Source organism: Varanus komodoensis, unplaced genomic scaffold, assembly GCF_004798865.1.
Source record: "Varanus komodoensis strain SLA01 unplaced genomic scaffold, ASM479886v1 scaffold75, whole genome shotgun sequence".
NCBI lineage: Eukaryota > Metazoa > Chordata > Lepidosauria > Squamata > Varanidae > Varanus > Varanus komodoensis.
The window spans coordinates 222765-239745 of record NW_025336416.1 but is presented as its reverse complement, the minus strand read 5'-3'; the positions used below and the strand labels follow the sequence as shown (position 1 = coordinate 239745).

General features: G+C 41.4%; 1 protein-coding gene across 14 annotated transcripts in view; it reads right to left on the bottom strand.

Annotated features, from left to right (window-relative positions):
• Positions 1-16981, bottom strand: part of PTK2 (protein tyrosine kinase 2) — a 235638-nt gene that overhangs the window by 28754 nt on the left and 189903 nt on the right. For all 14 annotated transcript variants that reach the window (XM_044452826.1, XM_044452827.1, XM_044452828.1 and 11 more), the window contains 6 exons: positions 16173-16273; positions 14753-14868; positions 13221-13321; positions 11306-11395; positions 10397-10601; positions 2893-3004 (listed from right to left, as the gene is read on the bottom strand). In XM_044452826.1, coding sequence (XP_044308761.1) covers positions 2893-3004; positions 10397-10601; positions 11306-11395; positions 13221-13321; positions 14753-14868; positions 16173-16273 — 725 coding nt within the window. The remainder of the gene's footprint in view (positions 1-2892; positions 3005-10396; positions 10602-11305; positions 11396-13220; positions 13322-14752; positions 14869-16172; positions 16274-16981) is intronic.

The window sequence follows — 16981 nt, the reverse complement described above, 5'->3', positions numbered from 1 at the left end:
GATGGCTCAATTACAGTCCAGTAATAACATACCATTCATCTGAATTCTCAGCCTACTCTATCATGCGGGCCCAAGCAAGACTACTGCCTGGGCCCGCATGATCTTGCAAAGGGCCCAATCCTTTCTGAGGTTAGCTGCAGCCCTCTGAAGCCTGTTCAAGTCTTATAAGCCTTCTAGAATAATTCCAAATGCATTCCAGACTACGCCAAGGCCCCCTCACAATTCATTCTGCTTAAGCTTAGTAACTAAGCCAAGTCTGAACCACCGCCACCACAGTATTCTCAATCCATCTAGTCCATTACTGTCTACTCGACACTAGTGTGCATCAGGATCCCCAGAAGGAGCATTTCTCATGCTTTAACTGGAATTGCAAGGGTTGAATGCAGGACCTTCTGGCATGTAAAGCATGTATTCTGCCTCTGAGAAGGGGCCCTTCCAGCCAGTCTGCATCAAACCTCCCGGCACCAGCAGCCTATTTACATCTTATGCAGGGCAGGCATTTGTTGCATACGCATCAGGGCGTGCAGCTGTAAAAAGCTTAACATGTATATGGAAATAATACAGTTCTAAGTATGCAGCATTTATGCTTGTGGAAGGTAGAAACATGGTGAGCACATTATTGAATTATAAATTAGTCCTGAGTGAACTCCAAAGAGCAGGGAAGGGCAGCTCTTGGTACTACCAGCAAACTGATGGGACTGAACTCCATGCTAAAATAGAGCTTTATAAAAACTGAAGGGAACCCTGAGCAAACACAGGCCCTTGCATGATTCCACAGGAATCTTCCGCAGTAGGACAGCTATTAACCATTGTGATGCTGCAGGACAGTTCTGCCAAGAACAAGCACAATCATTCAGAAGCAGCCCCACAAACACCTGCTAGGTTCATATGCTTTGTCAATCTCATTATGCCATCAGCAGCTTTAGACTAATACTCAACCAAAATATGTTCTTTATCAACCACATTCCTTTTTAACTTGATCCACTGAAAACCTTCTGGGCTTCAAGACCAGAGAACTAGTTAAGAGTAAGAGACACCAGCAGCCTGACCAACATTATGTTAATGTCCACATGCTTTTCACCATACTGCACACATATCCTTAATGTCCATCTTACTGCAGCTATACAAATAAACAGTGATTAACATAAACACATGTGCAGATACTGGATTGTCAATTGAAAAGGAGCAAAATCTCAGAAAGGCACTCCCCATTCTGAGCAATCATTTACCTGTAACAATGAAAATAAAATAAAATAAAATAAAATAAACCCACAAGCAAAAACCGCAATGCATACACCCACACCAGAACAGCAGAAATGCTGCTGGAACCTGTTCAATGGCCTGCTCTCTCATAGAAAGCCTGTGTGCCCCACTTTGGAAATTGCCAATTCTTCCCTAGGCACTGCACCACCTCTTAAGCATATCCAGGATCCACGTCCTTGAGTTAAATTCTGGCCTCTAGTCTTAGCAGTGCACCCAGTCTGGTAGACCTGCCCAGATAAAATCTCACAGCACTTCTGCCTGGCTTTATCCAATCCAGCAATAACAAGCATTTCGATTGTAAAGGATCTGAGAGCTGATCCAAGCTTGCTTGTTCTGCTCCTGACTGGTGGTATAATGGTAAATTCCAAAACACAGACATTCATTGTGAGGATTCCCATAGCTACACTTCCAAGCAAGGCCCAACTGTACACTGCCCAGAGAGCTTTGGTGACTGGGCAATAATGAAAAGAATGAACAAACAAATGAAGCAGGCTTCTGTGTTTAATATCAAGGAACCAGTTCTAGCTGTTTTCATCTCTGCTACTTTTCATCTCTGCTAGGAACAAGACTGTCTTCTCCACCAGCAAAAGGCTTTCTGGAGTGGCTTGGTATTAATTTCACATTCAAGACCAAGTCACCCCAAAATACTCTTGATGCACAGGTTCTTCAGATGAATTGTGGAAACTGGCTGGAGAAATGCTTGTCAGGGGAAAAAAGTGATGCTGAGACTTGGAGTGGAAACAGATGTTAGCAAAGCAGCAGCAAATGGTCTCTTTATTCAGCGAGAAAAGAATCTGCCCCAGCACAAAGTGTAATGGAATGAATTCATTTCCAAATGGTTCGTTATGTCATAAATTTAACTTTATACATGCCAGGGTCTCTCACTGATCAGTTATTTATGGGAAGACTGACAAGGCAAAATGACAAATGTTTAACCCCCAGGCGAAACATCATAATGACAAGCTGTGTTCCCTGAGAGAAGAAAATCTAAGGAGGAATGCAAAGAACACTGACTAACCATTTGACCTATCAACACCAAAACTGTAATTGCTATCTGATTTAATTAATGGCTTTAGAGATTATTCAGGTGGACCCCACAAAATAAAACCAAGTTCAGCAAAGCAGCTAAAAAATAAAAGCCAAAGGACTCCATCGGAAATCTATTTTTGGCATAACACTTACTTTCCAAATTAGAGTTAATACATTAGTTGCTATATATGATCAACATATTTTGTATATTGTTTTATGTTATAATATAATATTTGCAACTTTAAAATTCACTTGTGAAAAAAAAACTTGAGTCAGCCATTAAAAGATATTCATCTAAAAGTCAAGAGAACTGAGCAGCAAATATTCTGTATGTCTTACTACTTCTATTTTTAGCATATTGTTCATTAGGTTCTTCAAAAGTACCTCTGCTGCAACAATGGATAAAAATGTATTCATTTGGGGGGGGGGGCGTTTAAAGGAAAGAAAATATGCCTGCCTGAACTGGAACCACAGGGATTCAGGAGCAATATGTAGCATGTGAATTGTTCCCTGCCTCCCCAGCCCCCTTTAGCAGGTGAATGGACACCGTAGTTATGCTACTTCAGTATAAAGGCTATGAGAGAAACCCATCTTCAGTACCTTGGGAGGAGCCTCATCGGATCCGCCTGAATCCCAGGACACCGTAACTTGCCGTCTTGATTCCATTCTCATTCGTTCCTCCTGCTGCAGCTTCTCTTCCTCCAATATTGTACTAAAGGGAATATAAATGGCACACCAAAGATAAATGACATTCTCACTGCGAATGTAATGGATGTCGTCCTCAAGTCTCCTCCAAGTGCATTCCCCAAATCAAAGGTTCCAGACTGCAGACTAGCAAGGAATTTGTTAGACAAATATGTCTTTTTTTCAGCAGCGATAGAAACTGTTACGCTTTATAAGACTAATAATGGGGAGGGGAAGTGGGAGTGGGGTAAGGATGCCTTTGCAAAATTAGCAACTGGGTACTGAAACATAAGACCCTTAAAACACCAAGACATATGGCGATGAGAGATATATTTAGAAAGTTACGGGTGATCCCACAGAGGAACATTTTACATACATACAGACATACATATATACATATTCACATTTCTTTTGATCTAAAGGCACCAGTGTAATTACACTAAGCTAATTAATCAAGAACATACTTGCTTGAAAACATTCATATTCAACATGGGAAATAAGTTTACTACATCTCTGAAAAGACAAAAATAAGTTTCCTTTTTTTACCTCTTATGGCAGAGAGACAGACAGATGGACCTGCAGTTCTGCTAGCAAGTTAAATGTCATCTCAGCCTAGACTAAAGCTAGATCTAAAATTCTCTCCTAAGTTTTACTGCCAAACAGTTCAAAACAAAACCTGTGATAATAGCCTAGCCTCTCTCAGAGGACAAACAAGCAAATATAACAAAGAAACTAAGAGCTTTAGCCCGTTCTTCAGCTACTTACCACCTCTTCGCTAGTTGATGCTGTGTTGCCTCCTCAAATACTCCCTCCCTTTCCTGCCATACAAATTACTTTGTTTGGATATCAGCAATCTAGGGAAGACTGAGCTGCAGCTTTCTAGTTTTACTAAGCACTTACAGAATCTTATACTACATGCATTCTTAGGAGTTCAGAGCTGATCTGATCGTTTCCACACTGGTCTCTGCAGGGCCACAAGTTAATCAGTTTGGCACTGCAGCCACTCCTGTGCTTTGGATGCCAGTCAGGAGTTTCTAAAGGCTCTTCAGAATTTACATCCTTTCGTCTAGCTCTCCATTTAACTCCCAGCAGTACACAGTGAAAGGCATGAGATCAGTTGCCTTAGTCCGCTGCTCATTTCAAAAATAAATTCCTCCTTGATTGGCTATTAGATTTGGCTTCTTTGCTCTGCCAAATGTAAAACCGCTATGCAGCTTCTATGTGGGTAGAGGAGGTAGAAATGCAGATAGCAATTTATTTCATCTGGTTACTGAAAATATGTGGGGTTTGAACAGGCTGCCCTGCAATCTCTGTTCGTCACTCTGTTGACTCTAAACTCCTATGCCCTGCCCGCCTCAAGCCAGAGCACCCGGTGCATATTTTTGTGGCGTGCGCTCCAGCAGCAAGGCAACAGGTACAAGAGAGCTTGGGGCACACAAGGCTATTGCGCTAAATGTGGTTTGAAAGACATTTCAGTTGTAATGGCACTCGCTCATTTCTAGACATTGTCAAACAACTCTGGCATGTCACTGAAACATCTTGCAAAAATATAGTAAGTATGCACAGCAGCCTTCCCCAGAATGATACCCTCTAGATATTTTTGGGTACAGCAACCCTGTTCAGAAGCCAGGGATGATGGGAGGTGCTATCCAAAACATCTGGTGGGTAGCATGTTAGGGAAGGCTGCTGAGCAGCGATCTTACTATTTAAGTATCTGCCATTCACTGGGGGGAAAGTCGCAATCAAGCTTAATTTAAATAACTTTATTGAAAAGTTCCCATTCTACTTCCTCTGTTCAGCAGCAAGGAGGTTGGCCCCACCCTTTCTGACAACCCTGTTAAATACAGAAATTCCAGTAGTGGCTATGTTTCCCCAGCCATTTCATGTCATCTGCATACAGCTGCAAGTCCCAAGGAATTTGTTTCCATCCATGCACAACAAGTCATTTATGCTCAAGATTTTTTTTTTTTTTTTGGTTGCATGTTTGGATGGAACCTTTTGTCCTCAATATACTTGGGTAGGGTGGAGGAAGTGTGCATGATTCTCAGGGGGATCGTGTCATCATAGCACACAAACTCTTCAGAAGTCACAAGTAGAGGAGACAGACTACAGCCAAGACAATAAAAATCATGCAGTCACAAAATGCCTGCTTGCTGCCAGCTAAAAGGGAATTCTGTATTCTTAGTCACTTGTCTGGCCATCTATCTATGCTCATCGCCATGGTGTCTCTGACACACGCCATGGAAATATTAAGTCGAAACAGATGTGACAAGAATCCCTGATATTTTTCACCTTCAGATTTAGGCTTTTCCCTTTACTTTGAGTCAAGCGTGTGCACGCTCTCTCTGGCTGTATAGTGCATGCCTTAACTAGGTGCAAGCAGGCACCATGCCCCCACAAAAACCCCCCATCTTTGCCTATGGGCTACATTGCTGTGAGGCTCTAAAAATATTTAATTTATAAAAGGAAAGAGCTGTGGTTTAATCCTGCCTTCAAATCATGCCTCATTCCATTTCAAAGGAGAGAGAAACTGGCAGATGCTACACCAAAGCTGGTCTTTTAGCTAGAACTTGCTTGAGAACTGTCAGCAAGGCACTTTCAAGGAGCTTAACACCATTTTCTCCACTCTTTCCCAGAAGTGGCAAACTAGAAGACCAGCTCTCTAATCCCATGTGTGGTAGCTAGTTGTGGTGATTGGTGGCAAGGGAAATATAGTTTGTACATTTCAAAAGCTTTTCAGGAAAGAGTCTTTTTGGCTAATGGGGCGGGGTATAAATCAAATCAAAAATAAAAGCCCTCTTTAATTACTCTGGTAATCCAAATGCTTAGCTTAGCCATGGAAGGGCAAACAGAGCCATGGCCTAACTCCTGGTCAGTGCTGGCTTAGATGGAGCCCCAATTCCAGTACTCAGGGCAAGCTTTTAAAAAAGAGGGGCATCAAAGCAACCCAACCCCCAAATCCTGGTCAGCTGAAATGGAGCAAATCCTCAGATGTCTGTGTCTCTGCACTGACAAAAAGAGAGAGTGTGAAATGGAAATGGCTGTGGGAAGCTTTAATCTCCTCAAAGCAAAGGATTAAAAATAACACATAAAACTGCCTTTGTTTGGCCACTGGGAGGATCTGTCCATAGAAGGGAACAGCCAATGTCTAGAGATATTTTTGACTGTCCTTTATACAGCTGTTTTAATGTACTCCTAGCATTTTATGGCCAGAATTCACAGGAGGTCAAGCAAGTCAGACTGAGCGTTATTTTCCCAAACTGAAGGTTATTTGTAGTACAATAAGTCAGTAAGTAAAGGAGCATGTCTCGTTTGTCAAGCAGCTGGCCTGTGCCAGATCCTAAGGCAGCCTGAAGGCATGCATTTTGTTTCCCTAGGAAAGTTTATGTGCTGAATTTGAAGAAGCTTTCCAAATGCATTTTCATGCAAAACGCCATTGTCCTAACTGACCATCCTTATCCTTCCAACATACACTCCACTCCCCAATCAAGGGCACAATCCTATGGACATTTAGGCAGAACAAGTCCTACAATTCCCAACATGTTCAGCCAGTAGGGCATTTTCTGTTCAAAGATGCACAGGATTGCACTCACTCCTAATTGCATTCCTAACTAAATAGCACCTTTCTGATCACAACCTTTGCAGTGTTCTTCAGACGGGTGTGATACACTGGAACTGTACAGTTGGGTGTGGCATGGGGATTTCTGCTCAGACTTGAGCTACTTAGCAAAGCTATTCCCAAGCCTCAGTTTCCACTCTAACATGACATTAAAATTGCTCTTTCTCACTGAATTAATTACAGTTAATTCTAAATAAAAATGAATGACAATTCTGAAGCTAATTAAGTAATATAATAGGTGAAGGATGAGAGTTCTTTTCTTGTTTAGCTACCAAGGGAGAAATAAAATACGAATTAAAAAAAACTTAGAAACTTTTTGCTGCTGCTGTCATGATTTGCTATCATTATGTTTTAAGTGAATTGTTATTATTACCATGAATCACCTTGTAGCCAAGATGGAAAAGCCAAATATAAATATTTTAAATAAACAAACACCAAAAGAAACCTGTGTTGCATTTTGAGCAACATACCTTTAGCAAGGTTGTGACCCATTCATTGAGGATCAGTGGTTTGTTACAACCATGCTGGAGAAGAATGTTTAGCTGACTTCAGTAACTCTTCCCCCTCAAACGCCTATGATTTTAAGTACAATTCTGAATCATAAGGAACAAGACGGGGAATGCAGGATACCTGAATGCTCCATGGATCAAATGGAAAGTGGACAAACCATTATTCGCACAAAATATCAACAGCTTCTACCCATAAAATTGTCTCTAACAAGCTAGGAGCAGCTGAGGGGTTTAAAAATTATGGCAGATCTCCTCCTCTTTTGCTGACCCAGAGCTCCAGTCCATCAGACTCACCAAAATAGATTCTTGCGTGAGGGAAGCTTGTCCTGCTACTATGGATGTCTTTGTATTTTTAAATCTTTCCATGTCTATATTATTGCTTATGTTTTCTGTTCCTCTCCCAATAAATACTCAACATTTATTTATCACACACTCACATGCACGCACGCACGCACGCACGCCCAAACGGTAGCAGCAGAGATTGCTCTTTCCTCCTGGAAAGCATCCCAAAAAAATGAATAACAAAAGCAAACACAAAAAAGAAAACAATCAAATAATTGGGAAAAGTTGGTTTTGATAGTGCCTGGGAACATAAGGTCTGAAACAGGCTATCCCACCAGAAGAGAATTCTTAATCCTTCTAACGAAAAGGGCTGACATAGCCTTTATGGAGTAAAGTGATGCCAAGAGACCTTTGTGCAGAGAAGGGTAGGAAAGAAAAGAATCCATGGAAGCTATTCAAAGCCTGATCAGCTGAAACACAAGACTTTCATTTCTGGATCTATTGGAAAAACTGCAGCTTTTTTTTTTTTTAAGCTAGAATATGGACAGCAGGCGTTGCAGGTCTATTAATGACATATAGGGTAGGGTCTTCCTAGTTGCAGCCCCACTGTTATGGAATGCCCTCCTTGTGAATGGCAGGGGAAAGAGATCTGCCTGGACCCACCACTGCTCACCTACTGGCAATCAATGAAAAATACTGGTTATTTCAGAAGGCATTTCAAAATTATGAAATTTATCCATTCATTTACTATATGGTTTCTTTATCATCCCATAGGTGAAGCTCTTTGGGCAGTTCACAACAATTCATAAAATCACAAACCACAGTAACAAAATTTCACATAAAATTGCAATAAAATATCTACACTAATCTAAACAGCTAAAATGAAGTTCAATACAAATTCTAGGTATGCTAAAAAAAAAAAGACAGCTGGCAGAAGTACCTCATAATACATCTGAGAGCAGAGAGTGGTCTTAACCTTGCACCAAAAAGATGACAGTGGTGACACCATGTGGGCCTCAGTGAGGTCCTTCCAGAATGTGAAGGTGCTCTCCCTTGTTGTCATGCTCCCAGCTTCCCTCAGGGGAAGCCCCAGATGCTGACCATAGCTCCTGGGTAGTTTCAGGTTGGAAGAGGTGTTCCATCAGGTACTGTGGTCCAAAGCTATGCAAGGCTGTATAGGTTAAAACTAGCACCTTGAATCAAGCTCAGAAGAATACAGGAAGACAACTCAACTGGGACAGGATTGGGCTTATCTGCTCCAACGGCCACATTTTGTACAAGCTGCAACTGTCTGAACCGTCTTCAAGGGCCACACAGAGTGCATTGTACCAATCTAATGGAGGTTACCTGCAAACAGTTAATCACTACCAGTTTATCCCTGTTCAGATAGAAGCGTATCAGAAGATGGTCAAATGCATTCTGTGTCACTAAGGCCACCTGGGTGACAAAGATGGATTCAGGAGCAGCTATGAATCTGCCCCCTCAAGATCCCATCCAGAAGAGCTGAATACCTCATCCAGTCAGAGGAGCCACTTATTCTCAGTCTTGCATGGATTGAGCGTCAGTTTATTAGCCCACATCCAATCCCCTCTCACAACCAAGCCCTGATCTGGCGCATTCACAGCCTCCCCCAATGAAGATGTACAGCTGATTCACACAGTCCCACTCAATAGTTTCCTGTTGATATGGAATAGCTTATTTGGACAAAACTGACCCCTGAGACTCCTTGATGCAGAATCCACAAGGATGAGCAATACTCCCCATGGACCATCTTCTGGAGCTGATCATCCTAGTAGGAACTGGACCATTGCAGTGTAGGACCTCTCTCTTAAAATCTAGACATCTGCCCTATATCATTTTAAATAGTATTGAAAGCTGCTTTGAGATCCATGAGTATCAACAGGTTGACACTCCTTGCCTCTTTCTCAAAGTCAGCATACAGGGTAACCAAAGCTATTTTCTTGCCAAAATCTGGCCTGAACCCTGACTGACATGGATCCAGGTTGCTACGTCTTGTCCCGAGTGCCTGGAGCTGGCTGGTGACCATCTGCTCAAGGAACTTGCCTCGTAAAGGAGCATTTGTCATCAGAATAAAGCTGTTAAAATCTTTTGGATCTAGAGAGAATTTCTCCAGAATGGTCTCACTGCCCATGTCGTTCAAATGACATGGGACCACCTGCTCTCACAAGCAGGCATTATGTACCTCTCTGGCCCAACTGGCTGTTGGTTATGAGTGGCACAAGGATCCAGTACAGAAGTGTTTGCACAAATCTGTCCAATCATGTAGCCAATGTCCTCAAGCTGTACCAACTAAAACTTATTTGGGAACACAGACCTATGCTCTGGATACCTCATGTGATTGATCTGCTGTAACACTGTATACAAGGGATTCCATCTTGGAAGTGCTAGCAAACATGTTGTAGCACCTGTCAGACTGCAAAAAACAGTACACTGTTTTTAGAGCCAGCAGGTAACAGGCCCCAGAAAACATGGACAGACTGGTTTACAGTTCCCAGTGGGGTTTTACCTTGATTTTACACAGGAAATAGATACATTATTGCCATTACAGGATTCATATCTCAGTTTATTTTTATGTTATTGATTTATTTTATTGATATTGCACCTTTTTCTTCTTTTCACAGAACTCAAGGCAGCTTGCATCGTTCTCTGCCTCTCAATCTTATCCTCACAATCTTATCCTCACAGCAACAGCAACACTGTGAGGCAGGGTGCACTGAGAGTCTGTTACTGGCCCGAAGTCCGCTGTTAGCTCTATGGCAGTATGGGGACTCTTGACTCCCAGCCCAACACTCTTAACCACTTCACCACACTGACTCTCAATTATTTCAAGAAGATTCATTCTTAATGGCTTGTGATATCTAAAGTGGTAATCAGCACAACAAAATCTGGTTTGCAATGAAATGTCCAGCACCCTGCCCCAAAGCAAGTTTCCACAAAAAAGGATTAGCAGATAACATTAGATATAAGCAGACAAGAAAAAGATTCTTACTTGAGTTGAGCTTTAAGTTCTGTAAATCTTGGTCGTCTGCTTGGGTCATACGCCCAGCATTTGGTCATAAGACTGTACAGAGTCGGAGGGCAGTTTGGAGGCATTGGTAACCGCTCACCATTCTCAATGCGGCCAATTACATCATTGTTCTTCACACCTTGAAAGGGCTTTATACCATGCATTAAAATTTCCCACATACACACACCTGGGAAGTATTTTTTAAAGAAGAAAGAGAGAAGTTTCAGTGGAAGAGAGCACTTGGAAAGGTCAAATACCATCTTCTTTTATTGATCATTTGTAAGCTGTTCCAGTACACTTTTTGGCTGAGGAGCCGAATAAAAATATTCTAAGAAATAAATAAATGACATCCAGCCACAGCTGCCATCTAGAAGCAACAATGGCTCCAACAGTATCTCCAGACGTTTAGTGTGGTCCTTACAGAAGACAGCAACCATAACTGGAAAACCATGGTTCAGATCAGCCAAACTATCGCAATGACACATCAGCAGTAGGGTAAAACTAACCTGTCTCACGATCACTAAGTCTTAGTTACTAGGGACACCATGAAAGCAATTTAGCCCCCACACCAATGGTATCTCCACTTCCCTAGAAGACTGAATTCTCTGTTCATAGAAATCATGCGGTTGTGCTACACTGGACGCAAAACCTGCCTTCCACCCTGGTATCTGGTGGCCCAGACTCATTGCCACAGATCCTACATAAGGGTGCAATGGTTCTGTGTGCAAAGTGCATAAAGCATCACTGGAACTGACACTCCAAAGCTTTGTACAGTCCCCACCAAGACGTTCACAGTGATGAGGAATTTGCTGGCGTAAAATAAATGGCAATGGGAAATGAGTCAAAAAGGCTACAGATTCAGCTCCTAATGAAGAAATTATCATTACTTACCAAACATCCAGACGTCGCTGGCTGAGGTAAATCGTCGGAAGTTGATGGACTCTGGGGCCATCCACTTGATGGGCAATTTTCCTTTAGAAGCTGCAGGACACAGATGAACATCTCTAAATCATCTATGCTAACGTACATGCAACTGATTAGCTTCATTAGTACATGGGGGGGGGGTCCTTTTGGCCCTCTACAGAAATATTATAAGCCAGATTTCACAGTGATTGAATGAAGTGTTATAAAAACATCTTTACAGATGGAATAATTAAGGCAAAGGATACACAAGCTGTCTCACAGCTGTGTTTTCACACAAAGGTGTTTTTTTTCCATTGTCTAAAGATGTATAAATAGCAGAAAGGGTTGAATACTTAAGATGACAGTCATGCTGAACTTGAGTCACATCCAATACTCATTTATAATGCCCCCTTTCTTGTCATTTTACTGGACTCCATCGCCCTGCCCTGCCCTCACTAGCTTCTATCAAGGTTTGCTGCCAGCTGACATTTTGGCATTTGCATGCATTCTTGTTCATGCTAAGTTTACAAGTCTTGATTTAAGCTGGTCTAGGAGATGGATTAGTTGTTGCACAAATAAGGCAGAGGTCGGAAGGCAGAATCCATACCACTTGACTCCTTAAACAATTGATTGTGAAAGATCGCGTGAACACTTCTAGGAAAAGTACAGGTTTTCAAGCTAAGTGATTCAAGCTTCATTCTTTTATCACTCACGCTAATATACTTTTTGTTCATGAGCAGAACTTCATAACTTTCAATAAAATTTTATGGCAAACAAAAGGTCATCAAGGAAACTGACATAACTGGCATAAATATTTCCCTGGCTTTTGCCAAATATAAATCAGATCATGTAATTTTATTTTAAAAACTGCACTGGATGTGCTTTTATTGCCAATTGAGGTCTTGCACTATGATTTAACTACCAAGCTTATTTTAAATTGACTGAATTAGTAAATAATACATATGGAAAACATTTTCTGGAAAGCATGGTTTGTATTCTGCCATCAATAATTTCCCTGCTGGATCTATTCTCAGCAATGATTTGGATACTTCTGGGAACATTATGAGAAAACATTAACAACCATTATAATGGTTCATTCATTTCTACTCCACTGTTCTAATTTTGAACCCAGAGTGGGATATAATAAATACAAAACGAACAACCAAATGCTAGCCATAATAAAATCAGTATACACTGAAGCAGTAATAAGACATAAAGTACAATCAACATAAACAAAGGAGGCAGTTTAAAAGTTACACATCAAAAGCCCACCAAAACGCATATCTTTGATTTCTGCCAAAAGGCAGGTCTGACACCACCAAGCTCAGACTCACACACTCACAGACCTCCTGATAGGGTATAGAGAACACATATCCTTTCTGCATTAGATGCACTACACAGTATATAGCATCTATTTTATTTATTTATTTATTTATTATTAAATTTTGTATGCCATCCAATTACTTGCGTCTCTCGACAGCTTACAACATAGATAAATTGACAATCCACTCTGGCTGCAAATTAATAAAATACAACAATAAAATTCAGTATTAAAACATATTAAAATATTGATTAAATAAAAAGGTCTTAACCTGGCGCTGAAAAACATATGACGGCGCCAGGCGGACCTCTCTGGGGAGCACATTCCATAGTCTGTCCTGAACAAGGAGGTTTAATGTATTATCATGGGCAATAGGCACTAGAGATTAAAACCAGGAAGGTGCTAAAATGGCAAAGAGCTCCAACAGAATAAACTGTTTGTAAGCCGCCTATGGCTAGCGAAGGGGCATATACATTGAATAAGCGAACGAACAAACAAACTCTTGTGCTTTCAGTCTTATTTTACCTTTTGATCTGTACCGAGGCTCCTGGCCCTAGCTTTGTGAACAAGCCACCTCCTTACCTTTATAGTATGTACTATCTTCCATGTATCGAGACAAACCAAAATCGCCTAGTTTTACGCAGTCTGTAGAAGACACCAGCACATTTCTAGCAGCAATATCCCTGCCAAGGGAAACCCAAGTTATTCTTTTCTATAGATGCAGGGCATCACAAATCTGACTTCTAGAAAGCTTTGGTACATTTAATCGCCATGTCGAAAATGGCCTATGTACTATGCCCCACACAATATACTATATGAAAACCTTGTTAGGATATACTGACAGGGCTGCATGTAAGGAATGCCTGGGCATTTCTGGCTTGATATTGACTATCCTAACTGGCAGGGCCTCTCTGGGGTCTCCGGCAAAGACTTCTCTTTGTCCTGTTAGTAAAAACCCTTTGAACAATCTAATTCTCAAACCTAGCATGTAAAGCATGTGCAACATTTCCAGGTTCTAATGCCTGTCAGGGCTACTGCATTTTGGGCTGCTACAGGATGTTAAATCAGAAAAATTTCAAGGCAATTCTACCCTTCTTCTGACCATGGAATCTAACTGCATACATGATTTCTACAATATGAACAACTATGGGTTATTTGCTAAGTTCACCTGGCTGACAGAGAATGAAGATTTCACCATCCTACTAAACTGCTTGTACCTTTGAATTGTCAGCCAGAAGTTTGGAGAAGCAAGAGGAAAGTGAAGCAAAGAGGAATCTTTGCTCAATTCTCTCTCAAACAGTATGAATCAGAAAGTTTCTAATTTTCCTCATGGTACAATGTGCCATCATCCAACAGTTCGCTCATCAAGCCATACAGGAAATGCAAGAGATGTATTTCCCCAGGTTACAAATCAAGAAGTGTTTGGGCTGAATCTTACCTCTGACACAAAATTACATGCGTGGCCTTAGGCAAGCCACTCATTCTCCATCTTGATGTCACCTCCGGGAATACAACTACTGTTCTATCTTACAAGGTTATTGAAATGATTATAGTTTGATGTATGTGAGATGCTCTGAAAACTCTGTGATATGCAGATTCTAAGTTGCTAGGTGCTTCTATCATCTATATTTAATGCAACATTCTCTTCACTCTGGTGCATGTCTAATTACAGTAAACTCGAAGCTTCTATTTAATATTCTCTTCACTCTTCATTTAAGAAAATCACCGTTGAAATGCCATGCCGTAAATATGACAGATGCTTTCTTAATAATGTTTACAAATCACAGGAAGACTTAGCAAAACCACTTTAGGATTCACTTGGTACAAATATTACAAAACGCACACTAAAAGCAGCAGCCCAGCAGGTGTCACCCTTTGCCAAGTCTCTTGTGTGCAACTGACTTCTCAACAAAAAAATGACACTCATAAAGGGAACGATAAATCAAAGACACAGAACAAGTTGTATTAATAACTTTCCTTAAATTAAATCAAAACAGATTAAATCAATCTAGGCAACATGGAAACACAGTTCTGGATTACAAAGAATCTCCTGTAACTATTATATTTAACAGTCAACATGATTGTTAAGCCAGACAATTATACATACATCTTACCTATGTACAAATCGCTTGCTCTCTAAGTAGGCAAGTGCGGTGCTGAGTTGGTATGCATACAGTATCAAAGATGCCAGATCCAAGCTGTATTTTCTTACTTGTAAAAATGACCTCAACTTATGAATGAGAGAGAGAAAAGGTCAGACCAGATAAAAATATAGTTTAGCAAACAGGTCTTTAAAAATGTTGCAGTGTAACATATTCCTGACTACTCTCCCAGCCACTCATGCCCTCTTGCCCGAAAGGCAATTTCAGCCCCAGAACCAGATTTTTATCTTGTCTCTCCCCAACCCTCCTTGAACAGCTGCTAAGTGTTACATGACTCATGAGCATAACAGCGTTCATTGAGCTGTTTGGGGGTGGTTTTGCCCCCCCTTTTCCACCTAAAGATTTCTTGTACCTCCTCAAACCTTGGGGGTTCCCCAATCATGTTGATACCTCCCCCTCTAATTTAACAGTGTTCTCATTTTGGAAACAAGCCTGGTGGCACTCCCCATCTGACTTTGCACCTGGAGGATGTGATGAGAAACAAGGTGCTTCTATAAATACAGGCAGTGAAGCCAGACAGCTATTGAAGTTTCTTCCAACCTAGGCCTTCTACTGATGCTAAAGCCCGTATGTGTGATGCACAGACAACAAAGAAGAACTTTTGCCATATCTTTCAAATGGTAAGCATTTCGGTATTTTTTAAAACACAAATAATGACTCAAAACATTTTTGGAAAAGGCAAAAAGTAGCTTACTGAAAGCAGTAAAGAGCAACATTAAAAGGATAATCACAGGATTTAAAACAATAGCTCTAAAGCATTATTCCTTGTGTTTATAGCTCAATTTTCCTCTGAGGAGCCTAAGGCAGAATACATGATCCTGTCACTACCCACTTTCTTCTACAACAACCCTGTGAGGTAGGCCGAGAGCTAATGATTAGCCCACAGCTGCTCAAAGCTTCACAGCTGAGGGGGAGCTCGACCCCATGTCTCCCCAGTTCTACACTACTTCGGCTCTCATTCAAAGGAGCAGAGCAGTATAATCAGTGACAGGGAATGTTTGCCCTACTCTGGTCCTCTGTCCTGTAACCTGGTTTGTACAAGCCCATTATAAAAAGTCCCCCTCAGAGGCAATATGGCTCCACAGGTTATGTGTCAATGTACATGCCCTGCAGTGTGTACAGAGGTTTTGATTTATGGTCTGTTTCAACTCTCTGCAACCCCTTTGAGGGCTATGACTCAAACCAGCACTGATGCAAGCAAATGCATGCCTCGCCTCTCCAATGGCATGATGCCCAATTACTCCAGGGCTGAACTTCAATCTAGGAATCTGCTGCAGAATTTTGATGACTCTGCCTTGGAGTGCAGTATCCAAGCAGCTTACATGGCTGGCGAGATAAGCAGTCCTCCCAAACTAGTATTAATTCTTCCTACCTCTCCTAGTGTACAGAGCTCCATAATGATCCAGACGGGGTTTTCTGTGATAACGCCGATCAACTTGACAATGTGGGGGTGATCAAACTGACGCATAGTTACTAGAACAGAGAAAGCAAGCTTTGTCATTAACACTGGCACACTATAATCTGGAATATGATGGGCTGGTGGATGAATGAGCCTTCTTACAGCAAGGGGTCAACCTACAAACTCCAGATTAATCAGCTTAGTCTGAAGCAATTCACATACTGCAACCTCCCTGAGAGCTACTCCTGCGTGGCTTTTGTTCTGCGTGAAAAGTCATTTTGCATTTGCTGAGGTTGTGTTCAGCATGCAAATATCAATGCATTCTCGAAGCTTGATCTGTGCAACAGGGTGTGAATCACTTTACCACGTGGAGCAGCCTCTATGTGACAGCAGTTTCAAGGAGCCTCCACATAGCCATCCTATCACCCCAGACCAGATTTAAGTGCTCCCACAGTTAAGGAGTCAGAAACATGTTCTAGTGTCTTGCACTCATTTTCCTCTTTGGTTCTCCTATCTTCCCACTTTGCTTTCTCCTCCATTCCCAGTGGTAACCATCACGGCTGCTCCTTCTTCACAGAGTTTAATGCTAATTATAATTAGTTTTAAACCAGCATTTGAAAGTAACTATGGTTAACACTAATATCTGCAGATGAAGCAAAACCATAATGCACATGGAAAAGCAAAAGGAGGGGGAAGGAATATACACACCCAACGTGCACTCCCACCTTTTCAGGCTTAGCGGATCAGAAAGTGTTACATTTGTGCTAACAGTGCAGATCTCG